General features: G+C 33.6%; 2 protein-coding genes across 2 annotated transcripts in view; both read left to right on the forward strand.

Moving 5' to 3' along the window:
- The first annotated feature begins 1,747 nt into the window (after positions 1-1,747).
- LOC133030086 (uncharacterized mitochondrial protein AtMg00310-like) lies at positions 1,748-2,173 on the forward strand. Its single transcript, XM_061102298.1, has one exon. The coding sequence runs from the start codon at positions 1,748-1,750 to the stop codon at positions 2,171-2,173; it is 426 nt and encodes a 141-aa protein (XP_060958281.1).
- Positions 2,174-2,314: 141 nt separating this feature from the next.
- The window catches only part of LOC133030087 (uncharacterized), a 56,362-nt gene continuing 44,337 nt past the window's right edge, over positions 2,315-14,339 (forward strand). Inside the window, exons 1-2 of the mRNA XM_061102299.1 lie at positions 2,315-2,618; positions 2,700-2,802. Of these exons, the coding sequence (XP_060958282.1) occupies positions 2,315-2,618; positions 2,700-2,802 (407 nt within the window). The remainder of the gene's footprint in view (positions 2,619-2,699; positions 2,803-14,339) is intronic.

Raw genomic sequence — 14,339 nt, forward strand, 5'->3', positions numbered from 1 at the left:
AAAAGTTAGTCATCTTGATCGTACTAACTCCGATCACTGCCCTCTGCTGTTAACAGAAAATGAACCGGTTTCAAGGATGAACAATGCGATTAGATGGCGAACTAGATTCCACTTTGAGAGCGCTTGGGCAGATGATGAAGATTGTACAAAAATTGTGCATTCGGTTTTGCAACAGGATAAGCTGATTGTGCATACACTGGAGCTAAAAAATAGGTTGGGAAGTTGTGGGGTGGCTCTTCAACAATGGAATAAATCCAAGAGGAAAAAAATGACAAGGCATCTAAAGGAGTGTGCAGATAAAATTTCTCTGCTTTCCCGTAGCACTAAAGAGACTGACTGGCAACAAATGCAGGAGTTGGAACGAAAACAAAATGTTTGGCTTGATAAAGAAGAGAAATTTTGGAAGCAGAGAAGTAGAGCTTTATGGCTGAAAGAAGGGGACAAGAATACAAAATTTTTCCACAGAAAGGCAAGTAATAGGAAGGCAAAGAATACCATTAAAGGGTTGGTTGATGATCGGCTACATTGGGTTACTGGGAATAGAAACATGGGGAAGGTGGCTTACAATTACTTTATGAAATTATTCACTTCTAATCAGGCTACTCAAGAGGAATTAGAAGACTTTCAATGGATTGTCCCAAACCGCATATCTCGAACCACTAATGACTACCTTTTGGAGCCATTCACAACGGAGGAGGTTTTCAAAGCAATGCGAGCCATTCATCCTCAAAAAGCACCTGGTAGCGATGGTTTGCCTGGTCTATTTTACAGGAAATATTGGTCCACTATAGGCCCTGAGGTGTCAAAAGTTTGTCTTGGAATTCTCAATGAAGGGATGCAAGTGAAGGACATCAATGATACACTCATTTTCCTTATTCCAAAGGTCCCAAAGCCAACTCGAATGTCAGATTTTAGACCTATAAGTCTCTGCAATGTGGTGTATAAAATTGTGGTGAAATGTCTTGTCGGCCGGATGAAACAAAGTATGCAGCAAGCAATCTCGGAGGAACAAAGTGCTTTTGTCGGGGGTAGGCTCATTCAAGACAATGCCATAATTGGTTTTGAAAGCCTTCACTGTATGAAAACAAAAAGGTTTGGAAATGGGAGGAAAATGGCTCTAAAGTTGGACATGTCCAAGGCTTATGATAGAGTGGAATGGAACTTCTTAAGAACAATGATGAGGGGACTTGGGTATGAGGAACAGTGGGTTGAGAAAATCATGAGATGCGTGGAAAGTGTATCATTCTCAGTCCTTATTAATGGGGAGAAACTTGGAAACTTTCAACCTACCTGGGGTCTTCGCCAAGGTGATTCACTATCTCCATATCTTTTCTTACTTTGTTCGGAAGGCCTCTCTTGCCTTATCCATGAAGCCGAGAGGGCTGAAAGCATCAATGGGGTGCAATTCAGGAATGATAGGATCAAAGTCTCTCATTTATTCTTTGCAGATGACAGCTTTGTATTCCTTGATGCGAAGAAGGAAGAATGTGACACCATGAAGATCATATTGCAAAAATACTCAAGGCTTTCGTGTCAACAAATCAATCTTGATAAATCAGAGGTGAGTATGGGTAAGAGAATCACTTCAACTCAGGGTCAGGAGTTAGCAAATAGTTTGGGGGTGCGCCTTGTTTCTCACCATGCTAAATATTTGGGGCTTTGAAGCTTTGTGGGGCGAAGGAAAAAAGAGGTCTTTGAAGTTATTAAGGATAAAGTTTGGAGTAAACTTAAAGGGTGGAAAACTTCGATGTTCTCTCAAGCCGGTCGGGAAATTCTGATTAAAGCAGTTGTACCAGCTATTCCAAGCTATGCCATGAGTTGTTTCCGTCTCCCAAAGAAACTCATCAAAAATCTCCATTCCTTGGCAGCTAATTTTTGGTCGGGGGATACCAAAGAGAATAAGAAACTCCATTGGAGTACTTGGGACAAGTTGTGCAAGCCTAAGGAGGAAGGAGGCCTTGGGTTCCGGAGTTTAACTGAATTCAACCAAGCTCTTTTGGCCAAACAAGGGTGGAGACTCATCCATAATCCACAATCTCTTCTTTCTCGGGTCCTGAAGAATAGTTACTATCCTCTTACTTCCTTCATGGAAGCGGGCTGTCCTAATGGGGCTTCATGTGTGTGGAAAGGAATTTGTTGGGGTAGGAAGATTCTGAAGGAAGGGGCTAGATGAAGGGTTGGAAATGGTAGAGAGATCCGGGTTTGGGAGGAAAAATGGCTACCACGGCCTCATGGGGCAATGCTCACACAACATCCCGGCCTTCCACCACAGACCAAGCTTCATAATTTCATAACTTGGGATGGAAATCGGAATATGGAGGAGATCACAAAGCATTTTCATAAGGAAGACATCCCATGGATACAAGGAATTCCAATAGACTTATACATAGAAGATACTTTAACTTGGCCCTACACTCCAAATGGTGAATACATTGTTAAAAGTGGCTATAGAGTTGGAAGGGAGATAAATCTTCACCCCACTAGATGTTCAAACATGGAAGAAGTTAATAAATGGTGGAAAATGATTTGGAGCCTGCAGCTGCCTCCTCAGATGAAGCTTTTTGGGTGGAGAGTTTGTCACAATTGGCTACCAGCAAAGACAAACTTGATTCATAGAGGTATGGATGTAAGCCCCTGATGTGATCTTTGTGAAAACCATGCTGAAACTCTTACTCATGCATTATGGAGTTGTGACAAAGTCAAAAAGATTTGGAAACTCATTCCTTGGTACAAGAAGTGTGACATTCTGGGAGAAGGGTCAATGTTTGATCTTTTGATGTCCTTAGAGAAGAAACTTGACAGGTGTGAGTTTGAAGTGTTGGATATATTTTACCAGGATCTAGATTTACTAACAAGTATGTTTCATTAACATCCTAATATGAATTCTACAACAATGAAATAAATACATATAAAGTTTAGTAAACCTTACATTGGGTGCAGCGGAATATAATGACTCCTTCCGTTCAAATATCTAGCCCTTGATTCCTTTCTGTAGCAGAGCATTATCAAAATCTGAACCTGGATCTCTTTCTCTCCTTCCTTTGATGCTGAATCGCCTTCTTGTTGGTTGATTTTCCACAGTCTTACACACTATGATTGAGATACCACTTGATGTGTGTGGGCACTCACTCATTCACTCAAGGATTTCAAAATTTAGAGAAGAAAAGAAGAGGGAAGAGGTTCGGCCTATAGAGAAAAGATAGAGGCTCGATTTTCATCTGACAGAAGTTCGCAAAGTTAAGTGTGAATGAGAGCCATCACTATCTATTTATAGGTAACGACTTAGGTTTAAGTTAGAATTATTTGGCATTAAAATAATGAAAAAATAAATGATAAAACCCTATAAGTGTGGCCGGCCATGGGCCTTGGATAATGGGCCTCACTTATGCAATTTTGCTGTTTTATCATTTCTGCATCTCATTTTCTCAAAAATGCCAATTTTCAAATTCAATCATTTAAATGCCAATTCTAATTATTTAATAACTAAAATTAATTATAAAATGATATTGTCATTTAATATATTTATTAATTAGACATATAAAGTCTCTTAATTAATCAATAAACCTAGAATCTCTTTTCTTTACAATTTCGCCCTTGCTTAGTGAAAATTCACAAAGTAGACATAGTCTAACTTTAGAATTATAATTGATTAATCAAAATCAATTAACTGAGTCTTACAAGCAGTATGGTCTCAACTAGTATGGGGACCATGGGTCTATATATCCGAGCTTCTAATAAGTAGATCAAGAATTTATATCTTAAATTCACTGACTTATTAATTCTTCGTTGAATCCACGCATAGAACTTAGAATTGCACTCTCAGTATATAGAACGCTCTATATGTTCCACGATATAGACACGTCATTAGTTATCAATTGTTATAACCCTAATGTGATCAATGATCCTCTATATAGATGATTTACACTGTAAAGAGATTAAATTACCGTAACACCCTACAATGTATTTTATCCTTAAAACACTTAACCCTGTATAAATGATATTTCAGCTAAGTGAAATGAGATCTCCACCATTTATTTTCGTTTGGTTAAGCTCGAAGGAAATCATCCTTTACCTTCTATTCGCCAGATAGAAGCTATAGATTCAATATTTATGTTAGTGCTCCCACTCAATTGCACTACCGTGTTCCCAAAATGTACGTATCACCCTGACCCAAAAGTAGGCTTAACTAACAAATCAAAGAACACGAATAACACTCTTGAGATTGAACCTAATCATATCAGGATTAAGATCATTTGATCTAGGATCAACATGTGATATTGAATTGAATAGATATTACGGTGAATTCTAATATATCTAATCAAAGTTCAATATCGGTCCCTTCTGATGTATACTCCATACATCCGATGCTGGTAAACTTTGCCAATGTCCTGGAAAGTACATAACACTTATCCAAGGTGTAAGAATACCTATCGCTGATTATACCATGTCAGTCTAAATCCAGTATTCTGACAAATCAGGGAATAAACTTTCGAACATATAATTAAGATTATATTCCACTGTGTTAATAACACTATAATCATTAACAAATTGATATGTTCTGGACTTAAATAGAATTCATACATGATGTACATATAATCATGAAATAAATCATGTGAACCATGAAACATTAAATGTAATTTCTGATCTATACTAATAAGTAAATCTGATTATATTGAAATGAGTTTTATTTAGGGCATAAAACCCAACAAACTCCCACTTTCACTAATATAAAACAAAATGTGCATTTCAAATAATCTCAACACCTTGATATACATATCAAGTGTAGTAGTAGTAAACTCCTCGTAATAGGATCTGAAAGGTTGAATTAACCACAACCTTTCCTCCACCATTACTCTTCCTTAATCTCAAAATCATTGATAATGTGAAATTCCTCTCTATATGTCAACTCTCATGGAATACTGGATTCTATACCTCTGGCAACTACTTCTTGGTTATTCAGGAAGTAACACTAGTAGTTAAGGCAAGATTGAATGGTGCCACAAATGTATAGAACTTTCCTTAGACTGAATAAGTACATTTCCTGCCACTTTAACATTCAGTCCCTTTCTGGTAGACCTAGAGACTTCAGATAGGTTTTAACACTTCTCCAAAATCACTATTCCACCCCCAGAGTAATCACCATCTTATCAGTAGACTTTCTAACACAAAGGCTGTTGGAATTTATTTTACAAGGATCTTAGATCTACTCACAAGTATGTTGTTTAAACACCCTAAATATGAACTTTCTAAAACGATAAATTAAACACATATGAAGTTAAGAAAACCTTACATTGATGCAGCGGAATTAATGTCTCCTTCTGCTCAGATCTCTAACCCTTGTATCCTTTCTGTAGCAGAGTATAATCAAGATCTGAGCCCGAATGTCCTTCTTCTTTGAGTTTGATCCTTCGCGGTCTTCCAATCTATGATTGAGTTACTGCTTGCTGTGTGTGGGCACTTACTCTTTCACTAGGGTCATGAAATTGATGAAGAGAAAAGAGAGAAGGGGTTTCGGCCAGGTATAGAAAGTGAGGAAGGCTCAGTTTTCTGAAGAGAGAAATTTCTGTCAGAAGATGATATGAAAGATTGTGTTTTTGACTGAGCCATCACTTTCTATTTATAGGCAACTACTAGGTTTAGGTTAGGAATTATTTGGCATTAAAATAATGAAAAAATCAATTTGAAACTCCACAAATAGTGGCCAGCCAAGGTGTTAGTGGGCCCACTTGATTTTGCACTTTTATCAAATTTTATTTCTATGTTTTTTAAAAATGCCAATTTTCCAATTCTAACCTTTTAAATGCCAAAACTAATTATTTAATAACTAAAATAGTTTATTAAATAACATTGTCATTTAATTTAATTATTAACTAGACATATAAAGTCCATTAATAAATAAATAAACCTAGAATCTCTTTTCTTTACAATTTCTCCCCTGCTTAGTGAAAATTCATAAAATTAGACATAGCCTAACTTTAGAATTATAATTGATCAATCACGAATCAATTAATGAGTCTTACAAGTAGAATGTTCTCAAATAGAATGGGGACCATGGATCTATATGCTGAGCTTCCAATAAGTGAACCAAATTTACCAAGTAAATTTCTACTTATTAATTCTTCGTTAAATCCACTCTTAGAACTTAGAATTGCACTCTCAGACTTATATAGAGCATATTATATGTTCCACGATATGAATATGCTATCTCATTTAACCATTGTTATAATCTTATTGTGATTTAAAGATCCTCTATATAGATGATCTACATCGAGATGGGATTTCTTTACCGTTCTCACCCCTCAATGTATTTTGCCCCTTAAAACACTTAGCTACGTGTAAATGGTGTTTAGTGATCTAATCATTAGTCAGTTAAACAAGAGCGCTCATCCATTTACTTCTATTTGCTAAGCTCGAATGGAATCATCACTTGACTTCTATACACCAGTAGAAGCTATAAATTCCATATTTATGTTCAGCACTCCCACTCAATCATACTATCATGTTCCCAAAATATATGTATCACCCTGACCCAAAAGTAGGCTTAACTAATAAATCAAAGAACATGAATAACACTCCTGAGTTGAGCCTAAGCATATCAGGATTTAGATTCTTTTAATCTTAAGATCAACTACTGATATTGACTTGGAAAGATATATATAACGGTAAGTTTGTAATATCTTAACTTAGTTGCAATATCGGTCCAGTCCAATGTATACTCCATACATTAGAAACTAGTATACTTTACTAATATCTTGGAAAGAACATAACACTTACTCCAAGTGTAAGTACACATCATCGCTGATTATCACATTAGTGTACATCCAATAACACTGATGAAACAGGGACCAATTCTTTTCATTCATATGATCACAATCACATTCCACTGTGTTGACGATACTGTAATTGTGAATAAACATATTATCTGGATTTAACTGATTCTGTGTGTAAATGTAATAAACATATTTAAACCTTTAGCATGTAAAATTCATGCAAACATCAATCACTTCAAATTTCTTATATTGATAACTAATCAGATTGTAAAGAGTTTTATTTAGGGCATAAAACCCAACAAAGGCAAGTCTTGAAATCTGATGTGGTGTAGTCTAAGAGTTTTAAACACACTCTTATTTACTAACATATAGTTCCTCTTCTTAATCTTAAGATTTACTTGATTGTCTTCCAATGTTCTTCTCCTGGTTTAATCTGATACCTACTCATTACTCCCACTCAACAGCAGGTGTCTGGTCTAAGGCATACTAAAGCATATCTGAGACCTCTCACTGTTTATTTAAGAAATTATTTCATAACTTTATCATTTCTAGAATAGTTTAGACTTTTCCTTATTTAAATAAAATCTATGTCTAAGAAGTTGTGAAGCTTCTATAGATTGCCATTAGAAAGAAAATGCTTCAACATCTTACTAAAGTAAGTTGCTTGCATTAGAGTAAGTAATTACCAGGTATACCACAAGCCATAGGTTTAGATAAACTCAAACCTATGATACTAGGAACAGAAAGTTTTGTTAAGTCCATTGAATAGACTTATACACAAAACTTCCTTTTGTGTCCTTGTAATAGAAAGTTTAGGTTACTCCACGTGAATGGATTAAGCCATAGTTCTATTGGCTTTTCTTCTTAGTTTCTTATCTTGACAATCCATTACTTGTTTAAACTCACAATGGATTTTAATCAATAGTGTCTTCCAAGTCATAAGAAGTGAAGTTCCTAGAAACTCTCCCACTACGACAAGGTACCGTGAATTATGTCTAAGAAAACTAAATGGTATTAACCTCTTTGGTTGTGACAAGACAACAGACGCAGTGGGATCATCATACGTCAAATAAGATGATAGAACACTTTTGGAATCAAGAAATAAATATCTCCTTTATTTGCTACTTTATTTTCAGACTTAGTCATTTTCTTAGAAAAGTAGTATTTGTTTAAACAAACACTTTCTTATCTATTGATTATGGGATGGTCCACCCCTAATCACTTAGAATAGCTAACAAACCATGGTTAACAGTTCTAGATTTACCATGGCTCTGATCCCAGTTGTTGGATATATTTTACCAGGATCTAGATTTACTAACAAGTATGTTTCATTAACATCCTAATATGAATTCTAAAACAATGAAATAAACAATATAAAGTTTAGTAAACCTTACATTGGGTGCAGCGGAATATAATGACTCCTTCCGTTCAGATATCTAGCCCTTGATTCCTTTCTGTAGTAGAGCATTATCAATATCAGAACCTGGATCTCTTTCTCTCCTTCCTTTGATGCTGAATCTCCTTCTTGTTGGTTGATTTTCCACAGTCTTACACACTATGATTGAGAAACCACTTGATGTGTGTGGGCACTCACTCATTCACTCAAGGATTTCAAAATTTAGAGAAGAAAAGAAGAGGTAAGAGGTTCGGCCAATAGAGAAAAGATAGAGGCTCAGTTTTCATCTGACAGAAGTTCGCAAAGTTAAGTGTGAATGAGAGCCATCACTATCTATTTATAGGTAACCACCTAGGTTTAAGTTAGAATTATTTGGCATTAAAATAATGAAAAAATAAAAGATAAAACTGTTGGAATTTATTTTACCAGGATCTTAGATCTACTCACAAGTATGTTGTTTAAACACCCTAAATATGAACTTTCTAAAACGATAAATTAGACACATATAAAGTTAAGAAAACCTTACATTGATGCAGCAGAATTAATGTCTCCTTCCGCTCAGATCTCTAACCCTTGTATCCTTTCTGTAGCAGAGTATAATCAAGATTTGAGCCCGAATGTCCTTCTTCTTTGAGTTTGATCCTTCACGGTCTTCCAATCTATGATAGAGTTACTGCTTGCTGTTTGTGGGCACTTACTCTTTCACTAGGGTCACGAAATTGATGAAGAGAAAAGAGAGAAGGGGTTTCGGCCAGGTATAGAAAGTGAGGAAGGCTCAGTTTTCTGAAGAGAGAAATTTCTGTCAGAAGATGATATGAAAGATTGTGATTTGACTGAGCCATCACTTTCTATTTATAGGCAACTACTAGGTTTAGGTTAGGAATTATTTGGCATTCAAATAATGAAAAAATCAATTTGAAACTCCACAAATAGTGGTCGGCCAAGGTGTTAGTGGGCCCCACTTGATTTTGCACTTTTATCAAATTTTATTTCTATGTTTTTTAAAAATGCCAATTTTCCAATTCTAACCTTTTAAATGCCAAAACTAATTATTTAATAACTAAAATAGATTATTAAATAATATTGTCATTTAATTTAATTATTAACTAGACATATAAAGTCCATTAATAAATAAATAAACCTAGAATCTCTTTTCTTTACAATTTTTCCCGTGCTTAGTGAAAATTCATAAAATTAGACATAGTCTAACATTAGAATTATAATTGATCAATCACGAATCAGTTAATGAGTCTTACAAGCAGAATGTTCTCAACTAGAATGGGGACCATGGATCTATATGCTGAGCTTCCAATAAGTGAACCAAATTTACCAAGTAAATTCCTACTTATTAATTCTTCGTTGAATCCACTCTTAGAACTTAGAATTGCACTCTCAGACTTATATAGGGCATATTATATGTTCCACGATATCAATATGCTATCTCATTTAACCATTGTTATAATCTTATTGTGATTTAAAGATCCTCTATATAGATGATCTACATCGAGATGGGATTTCTTTACCGTTCTCACCCCTCAATGTATTTTGCCCCTTAAAACACTTAGCTACCTGTAAATGGTATTTAATGATCTAATAATTAGTCAGTTAAACAAGAGCTCATCCATTTACTTCTATTTGCTAAGCTCGAAGGGAATCATCACTTGACTTCTATACACCAGTAGAAGCTATAGATTCCATATTTATGTTTAGCACTCCCACTCAATCATACTATCATGTTCCTAAAATATACGTATCACCCTGACCTAAAAGTAGGCTTAACTAATAAATCAAAGAACATAAGTAGTACTGCTGAGTTCAGCCTAAGCATATCAAGATTTAGATTCTTTTAATCTTAAGATCAACTACTGATATTGACTTGGAAAGATATATATAACGGTAAGTTTGTAATATCTTAACTTAGTTGCAATATCGGTCCAGTCCAATGTATACTCCATACATTCGAAACTAGTATACTTTACTAATGTCCTGGAAAGAACATAACACTTACTCCAAGTGTAAGTACACATCATCCCTGATTATCATATTAGTATAATCCAATAACACTGACAAAACAGGGACCAAGACTGTTGATTCATATGATCACAATCACATTCCACTGTGTTTACGATACTGTAATTGTGAATAAACATATGATCTAGATTTAACTGATTCTGTGTGTAAATGTAATAAACATATTTAAACCATTAGAATGTAAAATTCATGCAAACATCAATCACTTCAAGTTTTTTATGTTGATTACTAATTAGATTGTAAAGAGTTTTATTTAGGGCATAAAACCCAACAAACTTCCACTTGCACTAACATATAATAAACTGTGCAAATAGGTCAATCTGATGTCTTGATCTTCAGATCAAATGTAGTATATTTGAATCCACCCAAACTTCTTGAAACTAGTTCATAAATACACTTATGAAACATCCTTTACTATATGCTTTACTTATCAAGGGCTACTGAAATCTTTACTGTTTTAAAAGTACATCTGAATTAACAGAAGACATGTCTCTCATATTTTAAAATATGTAATTGAGATAATACAGTGTAGACTTTTCTTCAGCAATATAACTTTCTGGTATTTTCGAAATTTACAAAGTTATAACTCTTCTCTGGTAGAGCTTGAATTATTATAGAATAATTCCTCCACCCCCAAAGTAAGCACCATCTCATAGATCTCGAAATGAGTTGGTGAGATACCAGGACAACTGATACACAGTTCCTTAATATCTAACATATAGATCACTTTCATAAATCTTTCTTGAATATCTTCTAATGTTCCCTATTTGAATACATCTCAGATAGCTCCCACTCAATAGCAGATGTCTGGTTAAATGATACTTTTAACCTCTGATTGTTTGGAGAGTTACCTAGTTGTGACTTTTGTATTAGCTTAAAACTTTAAGTTAAGACTAAGTCATCAACATAACAGACTAGTATTTGAAGTGAAAAATACATGCCAGAGATTAAGTAATCAAAATTAAGATACCATAAAGTTTTATGAGGATTAAGAATTCTTGGTTCAAGTCATTCGAATAGACTGAACTAGAGTTCTTTATCTTATTCTCATAATTCTGATAAGTTATACCTATCCATGTGAATGGTTAGATTTGCTTTTCAGTAGTGTTCTTAAGTACCTATCACAAGTATCAACCTGATGAAGATGGGTATAGAATTTTAAAATTCTCCCACTCAATTAAGGTAGTGTGAAACCTTAACAAAGAACTTTCATAGGTATCAAACTTTTACTTACAACAGTAAAATCGAAATGGAACATACAATCAAGATCAAGAATTTATATTGATAATAGCTAACTCATTATATTGCTTTCATCTTTAAAGAAAATATGTGTTACATAGGGAATTGTGGAATATACTCATCCCCTAAGTATATACGTATGGGGTACTATGGATAACCTCCACCCCTAAGTATATAGAGATTATGATCCACCCCTAAAGGTTGTAAAGATCATTATTCTTTAAGTGTGATAGAGTTTATGTGGAGTTGAATACTATCCAGAGTTCATTAGATATAAAAGATCGTTGAACTGCATAGTTTTCTTAACTTTTCTCCACCCCTATCAGATCAAAAGATCCTTTTATTAAACAAATTCTTAATAATTGTATTCGAATTAACAATTATTAATAAACATAGAATTGATTTCTAGTATTTATTTAATATAACTCTATGAAGAGTTTTAAATATTATAGAATTTGCATCAATAATAAAAACACTTACACATACAAACATATAAATATAATGTGGTAATAGTTGATGAAGATAAAGTAAATGAAGCTCAATCTCATTAATTGCAATGGTTGAATTTCGAAAAATAAAAGCTTTATTAATAATAAAAAATGTATTGCAACAATATGAGAAAAACAGGGATAAATATCCCTAACTATAATTTGAAATTCAAATTGTCTTTAAACTAAAACAATTAATTCAAAAATAAATTGAAGAGCTTCATCTTCATCTCGACGATTTCACCCTTTGGTCTAGCTTTCCGATCCAACTCAATTGAGTTCAGGTAGCTTGGCCTATAAGAAGAAGAAAACAAATAAACAAAGTTAGTCCAAAATCATAAATCCAATTGGATAATAATTCACTAAAACTCTTAAAGTTTATAGATAGAAATACCTTGTTTCTTTGCAAGAAGTTTAGGACATTGGGGTTTCCAATGACCTTTCTCATTGCAGTAGAAACACTTTCCTTTAAGTGTAGCATCACCAGAAGGAGCAGCCTTTTTATTCTTCATGGCTTTTGTTCGCTTCTTGGTGTTCTTCCACTTCTTCTTCGATTTGGGCTTCGAAGCAGAGGCAACATTTGCTTCAGGTTTGTTCGTCCCATTACCATTCCCAGGATTGTGAGGTTTACTTCCTTTCTTCTTGGGTCCTCCAATCAAATTTTCATAAGTTTAAAGGTCATTGACTAATTCATGAAAGTCAATTTCCTTCTTATTCATGACATAATTTGATGTGTATGGTAGAAATGCTGGAGTCAGGCTATTCAAGATAAGGCTTACTTTAGTAGCACTGTCCATTTCAGCACCATGATCCTGGACTTCTTGGAAATAACTCGACATGAGGAGAACATGGTCACGCACGTTTTGATGAGGTTCCATCCGTGCATTAATGTACTTCTTAGTCGCGTCAAAGCGTGACTGAAGTTATGCCTTACCGAATAGCTCATTTAACTTCGTCATAACTTCAGAAGCCTTCTCGGTTTTAGAAAACCGAGTTTTGAGGGTGTCAACCATTCTAGAAAGCATAAAGTATAGAGCTTTCTCATTTGCTTTTTGCCAACGCTCATACTTTTCTTTCACAGCTTTGGATGCATTGTCCCCAGGTACTTTAGGTGACGGCTCAGTTAAAACAAACAAGGCACTTTCTCCTATGAGAGCAATATTAATGTTCTCATTCCACTTATTAAAGTTAGATCCATTCAGCTTGTTTTCAGTCAACAGTGATAACATGGGATTCATTTTGATAATACAGGATACTACAAAATAATAGAAATCAACAAATAGAAATCAATAATGGTTTAACACAAAATCAATTCAGAAATTATAAGCACATAGCAAGTAGGAATGATATGAGAAAATACTAAAAAAATTCAATCCTAAATAATTTCCAAGGTTTTTCAACAAACTGATATCAGTGTCCCGTTTAGGCGAGAGTCAAAGCTACCATCTATTGAATAGAGTTGTCAGCTCATCTAAAATGTTAAACATTCTAGCAACCTTTTATTCGATCAAGATTGGAATCCAGCGTTGTCCTGTTTAGGCGAGAGTCAAGGCTATTCTATCTTATGAGCTACTACCATTGTTTTGCAATTTGCAAGTCAAATTTGGTCGCCACCATTAGGGTGATCTATACCATATAAAACACTTACAAACTACTTATCTTTCGAGATTAAACGGTGCGAAATTGCTAATGAACGTTCCTCCATTAGGGAGGATTACTCACTAAAACAAACGCGATGTAAAACAAACAATGGAGATCGAATATCTTAATAATAATAAAGCTCATTCTTTAAAATGTATTTTCTTTATTATTCTAATAAATACTCATTAAATTCGTAATTTAGAATTAAAAATTCAAAAAATAAGAATTTAATATAATATTTATAAAATTATACTTAGATGGTGATTTGAAATAAAATTAATTATTTCCATCTTAGTAATAATCTTAAATATAAATTTTAAGGAAATTAATTTAAGTTGTATTAATTTAAATTAATTAGCAACTTAAAAATTTCCTTGAGAATATATTTATTGTATTCGAAAGTATAAAAATTATACAATTTTCGAAAATAAATAATAAAACTTAGAAAAGAAATACTTCAAGCAAAAATATCACCTATCTAGATTTTCTATTGACTAGTTAATTCAATTTCTAATAATATATTTTAATTCATTTATTTTAAATTAATCAATAGATGAAAAAATCATTGATTTAAGTTGGCCCAAGAATTAATTAAAATAAATAATTAATTTACAACTCAATCTACTTTTCAAGATAAAAAATTCAAAAATATTGCATAATTAAAATGCAATTTTCGAAATTGATTAATAAAATAAAAAAAATATATATATTTTGAAAATTATTTAAATTTAAGTTGAAAAATTAAATTTCAACCTAAAAATAATTTTCTATTTA

Source organism: Cannabis sativa, chromosome 8 (assembly GCF_029168945.1).
Source record: "Cannabis sativa cultivar Pink pepper isolate KNU-18-1 chromosome 8, ASM2916894v1, whole genome shotgun sequence".
Classification (NCBI taxonomy): domain Eukaryota; kingdom Viridiplantae; phylum Streptophyta; class Magnoliopsida; order Rosales; family Cannabaceae; genus Cannabis; species Cannabis sativa.

Bases quoted from the DNA above. Each gene is read 5' to 3' on its own strand.
- LOC133030086 (XM_061102298.1), top strand. From the start codon at position 1,748: ATGTTCTCTCAAGCCGGTCGGGAAATTCTGATTAAAGCAGTTGTACCA.